Source organism: Bacillus rossius, chromosome 1 (assembly GCF_032445375.1).
Source record: "Bacillus rossius redtenbacheri isolate Brsri chromosome 1, Brsri_v3, whole genome shotgun sequence".
NCBI lineage: Eukaryota > Metazoa > Arthropoda > Insecta > Phasmatodea > Bacillidae > Bacillus > Bacillus rossius.
In genome coordinates, this window is record NC_086330.1 from 260,952,039 (window position 1) to 260,970,374 (window position 18,336).

At 39.8% G+C, this 18,336-nt stretch overlaps 1 protein-coding gene across 1 annotated transcript in view; it reads right to left on the reverse strand.

Annotated features, from left to right (window-relative positions):
* The window catches only part of LOC134527520 (probable chitinase 10), a 186,454-nt gene extending 168,328 nt beyond the window's left edge, over nucleotides 1-18,126 (reverse strand). Inside the window, exon 1 of the mRNA XM_063360255.1 lies at nucleotides 17,876-18,126. Within this exon, the coding sequence (XP_063216325.1) occupies nucleotides 17,876-17,899 (24 nt within the window). The 5' untranslated portion in view covers nucleotides 17,900-18,126. The remainder of the gene's footprint in view (nucleotides 1-17,875) is intronic.
* Between the last annotated feature and the right edge of the window lie 210 nt (nucleotides 18,127-18,336).

Here is an 18,336-nt window from a genome sequence, read left to right on the forward strand (position 1 = left end):
TTTTTGACGGTTCGGGTGGCAAGCAAGCAGCTCGGAGCGGTTGTGCGACAATTTCGACCACAGACAATTCCGGAAATGGGAAAATTCGCGACAATTCCGGCCACTGACTCGCAAAGCTTTACCATTTGTATAGTCAGTGATAATTGCGGACACGTACACCTGTTGTTGGTTTGTTGACGCACTACAACCCTCTCCCCTCCCCCTCCCGCACACCAAGCGTGAAGACTGTTTATCAATCAGTCAGTCAGTCTACGCTGCTCTTTCTTTGCCGACGCACCACAACGCTGTGATGGAAGTTATTGAATCGGAGAAAGGGAAGCCTGCAGTGCTTTATGGTGGACATGCCTACCGAAAGAAGCGTGTCAATGCTGATGGCGCTGTGACGTGGGTTTGCTTGCCAGAAAGGACTAAAAACTGCAAGGGAAGATTAGTTAGTGGAAATATGGAAGTTTTAAATGTGTCAGATCACGAATGCATTCCAGACATTGCTAAACTTAACATGATGAAATCTGTCTTTAGAGCCAAGAAAAGAGTACAAGAAGAGTGTGTTATCGTGGCAAAAGTGTACTCTGACGAATTGGGCACTTTACACGATAAAGGATACGAATTCGTGACTGAATTACTACATGCGTCGTCAGTTAAGCGGACTCTTTACCGACATAAATACCTGGCACATAGGTCATTAGCAGAACCTACTGAACGTCAGTACGTTGTGTTATGAGAAGAAGGTTTAAAGATGAGCGATGGCAGTAACTTCCTTTTAACAGATAACGTGAGAGAAGACAGAATCATTGCTTTAGCTGGTGACAAAGGGAGAGAGTGCCTCAGAACTCAACACCACATTTTCATGGATGGTACATTTCGGAGCTGCAGCAAGCAGTTCGCACAGATCTATACTATTCATGTAGATACAAGAAGCAATGAAAAATAAACAAACACAATTCCTGTTCTTTTTGCTTTGCTTCTCAACAAGAAGAAAGAAACTTACATTCGTCTGTTTAGTTTGGTGATGGAGAGGATTACAGAGTGGAATCCTCAGACAATAAACGTGGATTTCGAGTCAGCGGCCATATAGGCACTCAAAGAAGTGTTTCCTTCTGCTGATATCAATGGTTGTTTCTTCCACATGAAGAAGTGCCTGTGGAGAAAGGTGCAAAGCGTAGGTTTAACGAATGAGTATAAAGAAAACGAAGTGAGACTCAGCATCCGGATGTGTGCAGCTCTGGATTTCCTAAAACCTGAAGAATTATGCGAAGGGTGGCTCATAATCCTTGGAGAAGCACTCTAAAACTCAAAACTAGAAGGGTTTTTTGATTACTTTATTGACCAGTGGCTTGAAAATAACATCATACATGTGCAGCTATGGACCTGTTATAAGCTAAGGCACCGAACCAATAATGCAGTAGAGGGTTGGAATATTAAAATAAATGCGTGTATTGGTAAACCCCACCCGAAGATACAAGACGTTATATCTTGTCTGAAAAGTGAAGCTGAAAACGCCAATATTATGTAGGGGAGGGTGTTGTACCTTGGACCATTTATCATAAAAATCGAAATTATCGAGTTATAAATAAGACATTTTCTGTTTTCTTGGACGCAATTAACTCTTCAGTGTGTTTTCGTTGTATCTTAATCGGTATAAACCCACGATCTGTGCACAATTTATTTCCAGAAACAAAACAATAACATGTTGCATAGTGGACCATGGTACACGATGCTCGTGTACCTTGGGACAACCATCCTGTACCTTGGGCCACATTAATAAAGTAATAAGTAGCCGAGCCTATGTAATGCAATATATTAGAACTATAATTAATAATCATTATTTCATATACTGTAGCAAAAAACAATACAAAAAACACAAATAAAACATTTTACAAACATAGTGTACCTTAAAGGTAAAACAAATTGCATTCAAAACAAAGTATTGCTTTCATTGTTAGTTAATTCAAAGGCACACATCCATAGAAGTAATGTAAATAATGTCACAACATATACAATGAAAAAATTCGGACAAGTATCCTTTAGGTTACCTTAAACAATGGTAAAAAAATGGTTTAAAAAATTAGTTTGTAAAGCTATTATTTATATGACTAGGCCCTACTGTTAATCAAACAATGATAGACCTACAGTAAATATCCAATTAATAGGTTATTAGGTTTCAACGTGAAACACAGTAATCACAACTGTATGTTTTCCAGTCATTGCCTTCTACCCCAGCGCACAGGAAATGAGTCCAGCGACCACATTTAATGCATATGCACCACTTTTCGCCACTACAGTCAGCCTTCTTTGAATTCCTGCAGTAAGGCATTCTTCGTCAGAACGGTTCGCAGTTGCTTTATTGGTAGATTGGCTTACGTGAAGCACAGTGTCTTCATCTTCACTTTCAGATGACAATGGATCCAGTAGTTTCAGCTTCTCCGCCATGGTTGGAGGTATCGATATCTTCTCAGAATGTTCGCTTTTAATGGCTGGCTTTGATTTAATCACTTTACTTAAATAATTGGCAACTTTAAAATAACTTCTGTGTTTTTCCTTTGAAGTTGGTTTTTTCCCTTGCTGTTTACCTTTATGTTGCTTTACAGCTTGTTTTTCTGGAGTGTCCGTAGCTATCATCGTATTTCTAGATCTTCTTCCTCTGTTTGAGATTTTCCTCCGTGCAGCCTTCAAATATGCCTGGATGTCTTCAGGGGTGACCATTTTCTTTTCTTCTCATGTCGTGTCAGGTGTAGCACAGTGAACAGGAAATATTTCCGATTTTGTAAATCCGGATAAAATGTTATTTGGTGTAAATGCTTTTGGATAAGCCACCCCCAAGGCCTCTGCTACTGTATAAATGTCAAATGTTTTCCCCTTGTTATACAGCCTGATTGTAATAGGTCTTCAGTGGGCTATATACAGATATGTCCAAGGCTGAAGCTTGTGAGATGTGTGTGGGGGAAATGTTACCATTGTTGGGATGCTGCAACCCCACACACGAGTATTTCTTCGCCATTGATGGTAATCTATTGTACCATGGACCACTGGTCCAAGGTACAAGATGCATTTGTGGCCCAAGGTACATTACGATGTATTTTTTAACACTAATGGCTGCTGACAGTTTAAAACACGACAGAAAGATAAATGCTTATCATTTTTCACTCACCAAATAACAAACTATCCAGTAGTGGTACACAACACAATGTTTATACAGGTAGTTTAAATAAAAAACACATTCAACGGGAAACGAAAAAATTTACTTCACACAACTTAAAACAACTTTTTACTGCAGTACGCGCGATTCTTGTGCTAGCGCATCTATACTCAACCTGACAGTTGAAATCGTCACTAAGAACGACACACTTAATCCAGACATCGCTAGGTTGCAGCACAAGCACAATAATCAAACTGGCCCAAGGTACACCATGGTCAAGGTACAACACTCTCCCCTACATGAGGATGGAGCTTAATTTAGCGGGGGAAAAAGAAAAAAATTTGAACAAGAATATCGATAAAAAAATTCGGTTGTCCCAAGAAAAGTACGAAAACACTGGAGACTTGAAGAAACATCTCAGAACCATAGCCTATGCACAACATTTAGATTAAAATTTCAACACTGACAATGCATATTCACGTTGATTTTAAATACTAGTAATAAAAAAAAAAAAAAAAACAAAGACAAAAAAATTGACAGAACGTTGATTTTAAATATTAGTAATAAAAAAAAGAAAAAAAATGATTGAACGTTAATTTTAAATATCATTAAATTAACAAAAAAACAAAGTCAAATAAAAAAATTGTTATTAAACACGGCAAAGTAGGTTAGACTTAAAAGTGAGAGAAGTCACCCCCCCCCCCCCCCCAAATTGCTTTATATCCTGATTATCGGTGAGATGATGATTTAGCTGTCCGGAATAGTCACGGGACGTTTGCTTGTCATTGAGATGATGTATATCTGTTTGAAAGGAATTGTCGCTGTCCGTAATTGTCCCGACTCCACTCGGAGCAGCATGCGCGGGTCTATCTGAACCTTTAGTCTATGGCTGCGCCTCTTCGCAGGAAGTGTTCTCTGCTCTCGGAGTATCTGTCACGCTCGGGTTCGTTTGTGTTGTGAGTCATTGCTTTCATCACTGTGGCCAAGTGCCTCACGTTTTCTTCTTCTTTTTTTCCTTCAAGCGAAATCTTCACACTGTCATGAATGAATGAGTCCCTAGTGGTAGGTTTCGGACATCATCTTATGTAAAAACACTTTCTTCATAGCAAAAATTTTTTTTTTTTATGTATTTAATCTATTATGTTGGAATTATTGATAGTAACAATTGACTTTGATACGTTGGATTTTTTTTTGGACACTTAATGTTTTCTTGAAGCTGAAATAGTTACAATACATTTTTTAGTGTCAAAGAAATCGATTTTATAGTCTGTGAATTCAACCATTCTTAAGGACAGGTTGGAGGGCTGTAAAATTAAATATCGCGTTGGCGTATATGTAAGTATGTAGCTTATAATAAGATCAATTTGCAGCCTAGAAATGTCATCCGACCGGTTCTGTTATATTTGACGAGGAAGCACCCAACCGAATTTCATTAACAGCAACAAGATGAACTGTGTACGGAATGATCCGAGAAGACAACATTCTAAACCACAGTTACGTGTGGACTGGAAGAATCCGTGGGTCCAGTGACCCTCAGGATAGACTCCACATCGGTATACTCGGGCCTATGACATCTGCTAACTCTGCATGTCTGGAGTGGATTGCCTTCTTCAGAGGCAGGTTTTCAACTGGTGCAGAGGTATTCTCAATGGAACGGAGGCCATAGAAGAAGCAGCAAACATGTACAGGTGCTTAAATTCTAGCCTGTCGTGAATAAATTACAATCTTCTTTATTGGTGGTAAAGTTAGACGATACGCCTTTTCTTACTCTTAACCACATTTTCTGCTATTACAATATAAATTAAAATTTTACAAATATAAGCATAACATAAACATTAAATATGATAAAATAGGTAATAATATAGAAATCACAATCAAGCTTTAACTAAACGTTCAAAGATAAGCGGTAACCATTACTAATATTAATCAAAAAGCTACTTTACAGGAAACTAAAAATTAGTTAAGGCACACACGTGGTGGAAAGTTATTATGTACCAATTAAAAAATCCGGCGTTGCCAAAACAAGATGATAATAAGTTCAAGTAGTATTACATTAAAACCAGTCACTCACGCATTCACACACAGATTCAAGCAGTAGTAAGCCGCGAAGTGATCATGGTAAGTAAGTGTTCCAAAGATGTTTTTTTCTGCCTATGTTTGAAATTAGCTAAGTTTTTTGATTGCCTTGTCGCCTGGTCTAGTAATAATTAGGAAAATTTTCCTGTTCTTTCTTCTCTTTTTTTAAACCCATTTTAAGAATTTTGGCGTATTCGTTTGATCTTGAAGTTAACTGCAAATATTTGTAATTTTGTATTGCTTTTATCATTGGTCTACGATTCTATAGACACTCCCCTCTACGACTGAGTCAATTAACTACCAGCTATAGTCTGTTTCATGTAACTAGAATCAAATCTGACCGTTCTTTAGGCAGTACCACTGTTGTGTCAATAGTGTATGTAAACTAACATCATGTGAGTTTTTTTTTTGCAAGTGACAGTCGTAAATTGGGTACCATTGGTACTGCTGTTGAGAACTATAGCTTTTTTTAAAACTGAATTTTTCTAACCCCACTATAACTAAGTGTATTTCGTAGGAGGGATCTGAGTTAGGGAGGGACCTAGGTGCATCTCAAACCGAAGTCTATTCGCCTTAATCGTGCTGGGAGAGGGTTGCTTGTGTGCTGGGGCTGGCCAGCCATGGCAGCGGTTGAAACAAGGACTAACTCCTAACTTAACTCTAGATTGCTATGTAACACCTCCACAGACACAGGGAAAACCCTGGGCACAGGCATGCATTGAGTGCCGGAGAAGACAGGAGACTGAGGGTGGTCTGGATGGAGAGTCGGGGAAGCGGGGGGGGGGGGGGGGGGAAGAGGCGGGGTTTGTGGGCGCTCGGACGTGAGGTTCGCTCTCATGTTGTTATTCACAACTTTGCAACCAGGGACGCTAGAGCCCCTGGTGGCGGGTGGATACACTAACATAACTTAATACATTATTTTTTATTTAGATTTTTTATTTTTGACTTGTAACATCCTAGCTCTCGGTATAGTAATTTCGTGAATGCGACGGAGAACAAGGAACTGAAATGTGTAACAATCACTGTGCTGCCATCTGTGGCGGATGGTGCGAACCAAAGTTCACAAATACATAGGGAAGCTTTATAGTATTAACTGTTTAGTAAATTTTAATGAGATGGGCAGGATTTTAATAAAATTTCTTGTCGAAAATCTGGTAGGCTACAAAGCCGGGGTTTACTATTTTTTCAAGCTTTTTTTTTTTTACTTTTATCGGAGCCGTTTCATTAAATCGTTTAAAATTTCGGTCTGCAAATGGAATGATCCATCAGTAGTCGTAGATGCTTCGGCAGTGAATTCTAGCGGCGGGTGCGGAAACTACGTGTTATTCGCGTCCAGAAATGTAGTTGAAAACACAATTTGCGTGTATTTATCAGGCTCGGCATTGTTATATAAAAATCCTACGAGTAATTTCGTGTCAGAGTTTCGTATTAAAGGTGTATTTGCAGCACGAGATCACACGGAGTCGCTGGTTGCCGAGGCGAGATGTCACATGTTACACGTCCCTGGCGAGTGCCGACTGGGGAACAGGTGTCACCCACGACAGCGAGGGGGGTGGAGGCAGCAGCGGCGAGAAAGTGCGGCGCCCGATGTGAGTCAGTGGGTCGGCGAGGCACGTAACTCCGCGAGCGGTCAGTGCCCCGCGCCCCGCGCATGTGGCAGGCTAGTTACAGGTCCCCGCGCCCCGCGCTGTGGCAGGCTAGTTACAGGTCCCCGCTTCTCGCCGAGGCTCGCTGTCTTCCATGTCCACTTCGTTACTGCCAGTCAAGGGCTGTTCGTGTGCCAGGGGCTCACAAGGAGGGAGGGAGCGTGGCAAGATGGTATTGCGCGTAGGTTTTAATCGACACACGTCATCTCTGGATGGAGTGCTTACATGTTCTACTCTACCCATATTTCAGCCTATATGTAGCCAATAAGCAGAAAACTAAAAAACAAATATACAGACAATTTTCCTTAAAACATAGTTTTGACGTTTACGTTTAACAACCCCATTTCACAGTCACGCTCTTGCAAGCGCAAGCGTAAGCGGGGTCCCTCAGTGAGAGACTTCCTGATCCCAGGGGGACCCCCCCCCCCCCTAAACGCCAGGGTTTCACGCCCATGATCTCTTGCATTAGTTGTTCTGTCACACATACTCCCAACACACATTTACAAAGTCACGAAAGTGATAACAATCACAAACTCTTGCGCGCCTTTTTACGCCAATTGTATAACGGTCAGTAAATGTATCTTGAAAATATTTGTGGCATAACAACAAATGCAATAGAGGTATAGTGTTAAATTTACATAAATAGCACTTAACTAACAGTAATGATGAGAAAATGATAAATAATCAACTTGGCGTTATTATACTTGTAGACATTCTGAGCGCTTTATGAAATATATACTGCATACGTTTTTACCTGATGGTGATACATTTTCAATGTGTTTTACATTCCATTCAGGAGATTTAAATTTTTTATAGAACTGAAACTTTTTAATACGTTCCTTTCTATCTACTTAATTTCGTTACTAGGTTCGCCCTGCGTCGCCATATTGTCGTTGTTGTGTTGTCCAGATTATGTGTTTAGTTGCTATGCTTGTAGCAGTGTTGTCCAAGATCGCTGTTTGTTTGTATTTACTGTTCTTTTCGCAACTTTCTCGTCGTTGTCAGCCCACTGTGTTCGTACGTGCTGTGATATCGTCCTGACTTACTCCTTCCGCAGAATTCTCTGTGCCATATGGTGCTGTTAACATTTGACATCGGCTGACTTTGGCTTCTTTTCTGTGAGTTTGTATATTCATCTTTTTTTGCACGTTCTTCGGGTTTTCTCTGTGACATACAGTGTTAACCAGCTATTGTGAATGTCCAAAATAATTTTTAAAACTGAAGGTTTTATTTTAAAGGCTACTTACTACTTCATAATATATTTTTAATTAACTTATATAAATTTATCTTAATTTACCTAGCTGTCAAAATGCTCACAAATGCAAGGATTTTGGAAGACAAGGGTAAAGTTTTTGCTATACATTAACTTGCTAACGTGTGTCAAACATGGGCGCAACAACATGGGTCACTTGAGCTTCACAGAATGTGCCGATGACGCACGATGAGGTTGACCGGAAGTTGAGTGACCTGTCACCCACACTGTGTTCCGGAATGCAGTAACGGAACGCGGACTAACGAGGGAATGTACCTGTGCGGTCCACGCGCGTTTAACGCGTCACGTGAACACCGTTAAGGCCCTGTCACACTGTCAAACTTTCTCTTCCAGCTCATTCCAAATAAAGTTGGAGGGTTATGACGTCACTGAAAACGTCACTAGCGCAGCCATGTTTGTTTGACAAGTTGGGTGACTTGAGTGTCCATAAAATATTTTGCATATAGGACGGGTGCTAAAATATGTTGGACGTTGGATGTAATCAGCCAAATCAAAATCGTGCCTAGTGAAAACGTAAATTATATCAGTTTCAATCACAACTAATCTTTAAAATGGTGAAAAACACATAGGTGATTAAAGAGGTCATAACAGTGAAATAACTAAAATAATGTTCATAGGAATGTCGTATGCGAAATGATTTTATGCTTAGAAAAAATTGTGTTTCTATTAACTTAAACCGTAACCAAACATTTATTTTATAATGTAACGAATAATATTGTAAGTTAAATTTATACATATTAAAAAATATAATCGCATAAAAAGTCCAAAAATTCCATCCAGCACTGTGATACATTAAATATAATTTTTAAAAAAGTTAAAATTTAAAAGTTAGAGATAGCTCAGGCCAAAAATAAACTTTGATAGTGTGACATGGTTTAAAACATATTTGAGGTTATATGTACAAATTTATTTAATGGAGAAATTATGAAGCAATTTTCCGTCCAATACTTCCCCTCCAACTCTGTTGTCAAATATAGATGTAAGCAAATATTTGACAGTGTGACAGGGCCATTAGTCCTGAGGAACAACCCGTTCAGCGCAACAGCTCGCAACTCCGCGGTAACAGCTCGCAACTCCGCGGTAACAGCTCGCTACTCCGCGGTAAGAACTTGCTACTCCGCAGTAACAGCACCTCTGCAGTTGTCTTTGACGGTTGCGACAGCCAACAGCTGTGAACCGATGCATTGTTTTGTTTCTTCACCTCGGGAATATTACTTAAACAATCAAAGCTTCAAGGTTAAATAACTCCGCATCAGAAATAGACTTGAGTCGGGTTAACTTTAAAGTTGAACGACCAAGACAATTGAGAAGTTTTAAATGTTGTAATTTGATCTGAATACATAAATATATGTTAGTAGTATAGAAAAAGAAGCTCCGGCGCCAGGATTCAAGCTTGTATCCCGTGGACCGCCATCTGGTATTGTGACGTAACATAGGCCATTTTGGATTCAACATTTCTCCAAATGACTAAAAATAATTCCATACTTTTAGGGGAAAAAGTTCCCGTTTTGAGGGAAAATTTCCCGTTTTAGTCGTCAAAAATTCAAAAATTCGGACTTCGAAAAACCTCAAAAGATTTTTGCCTTAGAAAAAACCAAAATTCCCCCAGATGGCTTAAATCCTCCGACATACAGAATAAATTCCCGGGTAAGAATCCGAACCCAGTATTACTGCGAACACCATTTTGTAGTGATACAGTTGTTTTCATGTAAAGAAGACTGCAGTGCAGTTGCCACGCGGTGTGACTGCTAGCACAGAAGAGCGGACCCACGGGAGAACAGCGGGGTTTGTTCACAGGCACGCGTGAGCGCGGAGTGAGCTCAGCTCGGCAGGTCCAAGGAAAGTGAACAAGGGCGAGTTCACGACCCGCTCGTGGCGCCCGCACGTGAGTCTGCGCACCTCCACTTTCAACTTTCACGTGCGTGCGTGCGTGCGTGCGTGCATGCGTGGGAACAACTACGCACCCCTCTCCTCCTCCACTCGCTGAGAGAAGGAATGCTGATGCTATGTTGAAACGAATCTTTGGCGTTGTCCGAGTTTTAAACATTTAAGCTGAAACTGTTAAAATTAGTTTTTAATTTGACTCGTGCATTTAATGATATTTGTTTTTGCGACACTTCCACATAGATTATCGTACGAACTAATACATAGTTAAGGAATGAAAAAAAAAAATCCCCAGGTTCAGTGACTTTCAGGATGGACTCTATAACACTGTGTGTTATCGGGCCGATGTTATTTCTTCATTAGACGCTAAATGTGTGAGCCTCGAAGGGGTTGATCGTACTTCAGTATGAACTAGAGATTCAGTAAACAGGCACAAGTCTTTTAAGTTCAGCCTGTCACGAAATGAATTTTTTATGTTTCGATTTACACACATAGTAATATAATTATAGCAAAATAATTCATTTAATTGATTAACTCAATTTTGTAAATGTTTTCACTTACCTAAGTTCTGACTAATTTACCATGGTGCCATGTAAACATCTGTGTGATTTCTGCATTTCCTTGTTTCGGGCAACCATTAAATTTGATACGATTCAAAAGGAGACTTTGGTAATCTTTCAGCCATAGGTTCAGCAAATCTCGAGTGGATCAACAAAAGACGGAGCTGGCATCTGGGTCCAGCACAACATTTCACCATCCTGTGAGTATGAGTAGGACTGTGAAGTCTATCCTGGTCGTCGAATATACCGCGAAATGATGGCGTCTCTAATTATAGGTAGGGGGCGTGATTTTTCGTGAAACACTCTGATAGCTCACTAAACTGCAGTGTGGCATGTCCACCCTGCAGTTTTTTTCCTTTCATTGGTGGGTGCTTGTAAAAATAAGTTAGTTATTCTTTCAGTACTTGTCAGAGATGTGTAACCTCTAACCTCGCTAACGAGATAATTCATGTGTTCTCATGTTGAAAATAAACTAATTATGCAAACTTCTGACACGAAATTAAACGTAGAATTCTTAAAAATAATCCTGAGGGTGATTTGTGTTAACTAAATTTCTGGAGCGAATCACACGTAGTTTTCACACCGGCCACTAGAATTCGCTGCCGGAGCGGCTACGTCGACTATCGAATCACTCGATTTGTAGAACGGAATTTTAAACGATATATTAAAACTGTTCCGATAAAAGCGAAAAAGCCTTGAAAAAAACTAAATCCAGCCTCGGACATGATCTCCGAAAAGGAATTCTATTAAAATGTGGCCCATTTGGTTGAAATACATTAAACAGTTAACACTTTGTCTTAGTGAACTTTGGTTCAAGTCATATTCCACAGAGGGCAGCACAGTGTTTGTTCACATTTTCGTTTCTTGGCTTTCATCTCATTCGCAAAATTACTCCCACAAAATGTCGTATAACGAGAGCTAATATGTTACACATCAAAAATACTTGATCTTATTTGATCGAACAACTCAGAGATCGCTTGCATTCACACTGAAAGGCTGTATTTCTTGTGCCGCCGCGCCGGTAGACATGAGTCTGAAATAAGCTCAACCAACTACGAAGCATAGTCGAAGATATATACAACCAGGAGGGGGGGGGGGGCATCTGAATAGGCACGATATGACCACTGAAAAAGCTGTATGGTTGAGAAATGCCATCATCAAAAATTAAGTTTTAAATATAAAGAAACCATAGAATTTTTTTTAACACATCAAACTTAAATAAGATTTTATTTCACAAATGTTATTTCAGAATCTATAGACTGCTGTATTAACGGGGTAGCTTTTTAAGTATAATTGCGAAATATTATAATTTGGAATATTTTTTATAATGTTGTATTACCTTGGTAGCAATGAAATAAGTATGGCTGCCGTGTGCGTATGTGCAGACGTGTACACGTGTGTATATTTTGAAATTGAAACTAAGGTTATGATTTACAACACTTTTACTTTGTGGCTATGTAGTTTTTAATTTTTGAAACAAAATATAAAACATTTTAACGTATTTTTTTGGATGTTTCGTATTGCAAAAAAAAAAATCTTATACACTTATGGTTAATATTCCCAACAATAAATGACCTCAAAAAACTAAGGTTGCCAACATTTACGTTCGAAAATTTAACGACTTTTATGTTGTTAGGTTGCTTACAAATACCGCACAGTTGGCTGATTTCCAAAAAAAATAAGAGCTTTAAATATAGCATTGAGTTGCGACTCTTTATCTTCCTTGCTCTGTGTGTACAGTATCTGCACCGTAGCTTGGCTCGAAATCTTTTCGTGATTACGTGTTTGCTGAAATGCTCCAAAGATAACCTGAGAGTGTTCGTACGTAATTACGCACGCTAAGTGGAGGTTGTGCATCCACATTTACGGCAGAGAACAAGTTCGCCGCTCGCTCGCGCAGCACTATGGTCGAAATAAATGTTTTAAAAAATTCTGCCATTATCCTTACATTTTCACGATTTTAGAGTTTTTAAAAGTCATTGACCTTGACCCAACCAACCAACCAGCCCAACCAACCACACGATATCTTGACGAGCGAAAACATTATCTTTGGAAGAAAAAAAAAGCGAGAACTCCAGTTATGTAACAGACCTAACTTAACCGAACATTTACTTTTAGCTGGAATCATAGCAGGATGCGATAGCAAAACATCGCGTTAGGTATTGTGAAAATACTGTTTTTACCTGCGCGACAACCAAAAATAAACGATTGGACATACATAACATGATTTTTTGCTATTACAAACGCTCCAAACATACGACAGTAATCAATGCTTGCCGGTCTGTTGATGAGTAACATATTAGATCTCGTTATAGGCATTTGGTGGAAGTAATTTCATGAATGAGATGGAATTCAAGGAACGGATGAGTATAAAAACTACGGTACTCCCATCTGTAGTAGATGACGAAATAAAGCTCACAAATAAAAAATGAAACTTTATAGTATTAATTATTTAGTGAAATTAACAAGATAAGTAGTATTTTAATAAAATCCCTTGTCGAAAATCAGGTCTAAAGCCGGGGTTTATTATTTTTTGAAGTCTTTTTCCCTTTTATCGCAGCCGTTTCATTGTCTATTTTTAATTTTTTTTTCTGCTTATAAAATGATTCAGTAGTTGACGTAGTTGCTCCGACAGCTAATTCTAGCGACGTGGGTGGAAAATACATTTGATTTGCGACCATAAGTGTAATTGAAAACACAACTGCGTATATTTATCACGCGCAGCATTATTTTAAAGAATTCTGCGTTGAATTGCGTGTCTGAATTCCGTATTACAAGTGTATTTGCAACCTGAGAACACATGAACTTGCTTGTTACCGTGGTTGGATGTTACACATCGCTGAGAGAAATATGTTTATTTTTTTTTTTAATTTAACATACATTAATTGTAAAAATTACTATGCGTAAACCATTTCAGAGATTTTACAGATAAATGTAGTAACCAAAATTTTAAGAATGCAAGAATAATAATAGATTTACCAATGAATCAATTTAACCGTCTTTCGAAAGCAAAATTCCGATACGCATTTCAGTAAAGCCACGCCAGCAACACGATGGAAATAAAAAAAAATTTCTACTCGGGAATTCTGTTGCGTCTGCCATTTTTGTCACACTGATGTCATGGATGTGCCGAACGCGTTTGGTTGTAAATTTTCGCGTCGCCGCTGTCTCGCTATTTGTGATTCCACCATCAGTACAACAGTAGAAACTTTCCGGAGATGCACGAATGCGTTTCATTCGAAGGTCTGAGTTTGGGATAGTGAATGTCATGTTCTCGTTCAGGCGTGTTATCAGGCCATCTTCGCCTGCATGTATGAAACTGGACAGTCCCAGCATATGGCCCTTAAGAGTAGGATCTGGGTAGCCACCGGTTAGATTCTAACAGTCCAGATCTTATTAAGACAAGGACCAGGACCTTACGTGCAAGACTACCTCCGCCGGGGCGATCCTATACGAGAAGTAGTGAGCCTACCTCCAGCTCACACCAAACAATTTTACTAGCCCTTACTCCCTGCACGGGCCGGCTGCGCTCAGCCGGAATCCCGGCCCCAGACATCCAGAACCTAGGCAGGAAGGGGGCGACGAAGCCCGCATCAGAAGAAGATACGCTTCAGCCAATCGCAGTCGGGAAAGTGGTTAGGGCACCAGCTATGACGAGAGGCTGAGGCTAGCCATCCAAGCATCGCCACCATCAGGAACCCCCCTGCTCACTCAGGTGACCAGACAGTTGACACCCTTAGGACACCTACACGCGATCCACCACATCTTTCTGGCACTCCTCGATCGCCCGGAGAGATGTCCAGCCTCTGCTAGCTGTCCAGCCTGGTGCCGCAGCTGTTGCAGGCAGCTGGCGGCCCGGAGCGCGGTAAGTAGGGCAGGCGGTGGGCGCAGCGGCGCGGCCCGACAACCCGCCGTCGTTATTAAGGCTCAGCTCCACCCTTCATTATAGGTCGTCGCGTTTTCACTTCATTAGCTTCTCATTTCATTGCAATCCATGATGATGTTGCGTCACAAACGCGTTGTAAATTACGATTTTTTTTTGTTGCTGAGTAACATCTAAGCTCTCGCTATACGGCATTTTTCAGGAGTAATTTAGTGAATGGAACGAAAGAAGAATGAATGGAATTGTGTAACCACGGTGCTGCCATCTATGGAAGTCTCAGAAATCTCCGTATATATTGCTTTCCCGACCATCGCAGAATTCATACCACGTAAACGTTTTAAAAAATAAAACTGGATTGTAGTAAAATTACCATCTAATACTTGATGTTATAATTTATAGTCGCAAAAAGAAATATAACAACTTAAAAAATACATTAGAATCCTGGCATTATAACCCTTAGTTAACATTGGAATATAGATATAGAACAGCGTTCATCATACTGTATAGACACAACAAATGGTTAGCCTACATACATTCGACGCTATGTTTTGTAAAAGGATTTCGTGATGAAATTTTTACTGTTAAATGTTGTATCAGCTCAATAATGTTAAAGTTTGTTTGTAAGAAGTATTAAAAGTCTGATTTTAGTCATTTAAGCAAGAACAAACATACAAACATATACTTAGTGCTATAATATGTTTTAAAATGTTTGAGGGTAATATTTTATTTTTAAGAGTCTGCGTTAAATGCCATACCTCAGTTCGTATTATAAGTGTATCTGCAACATGAGGAAACATAAATTTGCTAGTTACCGCGGTTCGGTGTTACACTTCTCTGGCGAGTACTGAAAGAATAGCTCACATTTTTTTTTTCATTTGTTTTTATTTTTACGGCTCACTTTAAACTAAACTGTTGAAACTACTGCAGTTCTGTGTAATTCCAATGAAAAACTGTCTCAACTGCTCCAAAAAAATTCAAAATGGAGCAGTTTCGAAAGTTTTCAGTATGAAATTCCACTGATTAGCAGTTGTTTTAACAGTTTCGGGCAAACAGTGCATAAACATGCTTGCTAAACGTTATCTGATATCTTTAAAATACCAGTGATATATGTATTTTTTTGTTTGACTACTTTCTTTATGGTCACTTGCTAGTAGTTCATTTTCTGTTTCCACAGTTAAGTAGTGCGTACAATTTACCTCCTAAAGTCTTACTTAAGTAATATCTATCGAAATAATCGAGCATTAGCAAGGGAAAACTAAATAAGAATCCAACATGATGCGTGAAGCCACCATTTAACTTTGTAATCACCGCGGCGCTCTTCACTTCGACACAAGCCGTATTCTGATATACACTTTTATGTATACAAAATGGTCGCGTGTGCTATTTTTCCAAGGGGGGAAAAATCTGAGTCGTATATTTTGTAAGTTGCGTTAATTTTGTCAACTTCGAAGCTAACGAATATACCAAATACAAATTACCGAATTACAACCATGTTAGTTTAAGTTCGTCAAAATGCTAATTGTAACAACAATAAAGCCGCATATTAGGATAAATGTATTTTTTACTACCATCATAAAATTATTTTATAGATAAAGTATGATAATAATTAATAACGCTTGTGATAAGTATATTTAAATTAGTTGCAAAAGTTTGCAACTATATTTCTTTCATTAGTTTAGTTAGCGATTGTAAGCTAAATTTATTATTGTTATTTAAGAAATGACAGTGTTTTTATTTTCTAGTTACTATTCCATACGCACTTTGAACTAAAAGCTGTACTCTCTGACCACCAGTGCATGACGCAAACAAGTCACGATCGAAGCACCCCAGCTGGAAGTTTTTAAATTGCAAAAAGCAAAATGCAAATTAGAAAGTACAGGGCCTTGGAATCTGGCAGCGACATGGCGTACAAGTTGTTCTTTCGAACACCCGCCAGAGGGGGGAAAATCGTGTACGCGTTTAATTAAAGTGCTCACGGAATGGCAAAAAGGCGAAAGTTTGTGTAAAGTTTTAAGTTAAACATTATTTAAGCGTTGACAACCTCAAAACTATTATAATTAATTTTGATAAAAACCAACGATTCCTTCATTTTGAATAATAAATTAGTACATAACATTTCACAAAAGTAATCATCAATAACAGATTTTATCAGAAATACTACAATTTCGCTTATTTTTTCCTTAGAGACATCTCTGCGTTTCTACGTCGTGTGAGATTAGTCTGACGCGCGCTTCATGACCTCGAGCCAACCATAACCATTGTTTATCAGAGAAAGGCGAAAATGGCATGCAAAGTCCTGTGACTCTATAGAAGGTTTGGTGACGTAACTGCTACCCGAGCTTGAACACAAGCAGTGTGGAAGTTACTATGAAATGACCGATTCAACGATTCTTCATTCACAGTGTCTGCAGTATTCTTTTATGGGCTTTGTCAAGTTTATTTGCCGGGTAGTTCGAACTTATATTTACAAATAACACGAAAATTTACGTCAATTTTCTTACAAATACGTTACACGTGAAAACAGGCCACATTTTTCTGCAGCGAAAAACGTACTGACCACTCGTAACAGAATGTTTGGTCGCTTGCAGCATCAGCTTCAATAAGCAGTCTTCTGATAGGCTAGAGTTTCATCCTTCAGGAGACATTCCACAATTACCTGCGCACCACCAGGAAACCAAAGCTGCCACGAAAAAGGCCAGCGGAGTGCTGAAACTTGTAAAGGACGTTTCGAACCAGCCACGGAGCCCCAGGGGAACCTCGGCACCCTTCGAGCATGAGCACAACTGGACTGGAGTAATTCATCGCCAAATGGTAGTGACTCCAGACACACTGGCACAGTTCCGTGTAGCCATGTAGCAATACTTCTTTTGTTAAATGTATAATAATGTTACAAAACCGACTCCCTCCTTGTCTCGACTGGGGTTAAGGCTGAGCTCAGCACGCGCACAGCTCACAAGAAGTTGTCGAACTTCTAACTTCTCTCTGTGGAGTGCGCCAATTTATGTTCGCGGCCAATCAGCGTATACTACGTTAGCGGCATAGATTAACTGGCGGTTATATTGATATGTGCATTACAAAGATAAAGAGTAAAACAAATTTCAATATGTGTTTATTTGCGAGGAAATTATTAAAGTTTTTGGTTCCTAAACATTAAAATCAAAACGGTGGAATGAAATGCTTGAATTTAGGTAAATAACTGCTTCTACAAATAGTAGCTGAGAAATTTAAAATTTTGAAAATGGAAATTTTGACATAAGTAAATGAGAGGGGGGAAATATATTGTAATGTTTCGAACTGCTGTGTTGTGCTCTAGTGTAGCTTAGACTTCTGTGCTGTTGGAGTGCAATGTGCTCTTAATATGCTGTTTGCGTGCTGTCGCGAATGTAGCCTAGGTATATCGGTGTGGGGATCACTCACCATGAACGTGGATGCGGATGACATGCTCAGCGACGGCAGTCGACCACGAAGGTGGTACAGGGTTCTTCCCGCCGCCCGAGTCGTGGACTACAGACCGGGGTCGAAGCGCGGACGAAGCGTGCGCGGGTCGGTTGTTTCGCGTCGCGTTGTCGCGAGAGTCTGTCGCGGACAGTCGACCTGCTGCCAGGTACTCGTTCAAACACCTACTGGCAGCGCGCGGGCCGAGGCTAGCACACATTCGACACGATAAGCCACTTACCTCGCCTCGCGGAGAGAGAGGCGCCTTTCTTTTTCCCAGCTTCCCCCTCCCCGAGGTGCTCGACCAATCAGAGTCGCGGGAAATGGGAACGGGCGGGTCGAGCAGTGGGGGAGGCTGGCTGGCCAATTACTTATTTCCCTAAAAAAAAAAGAAATAAAAGAACTCGCATGTCATAATAATCAAGGAAACGAAGGATATGTAC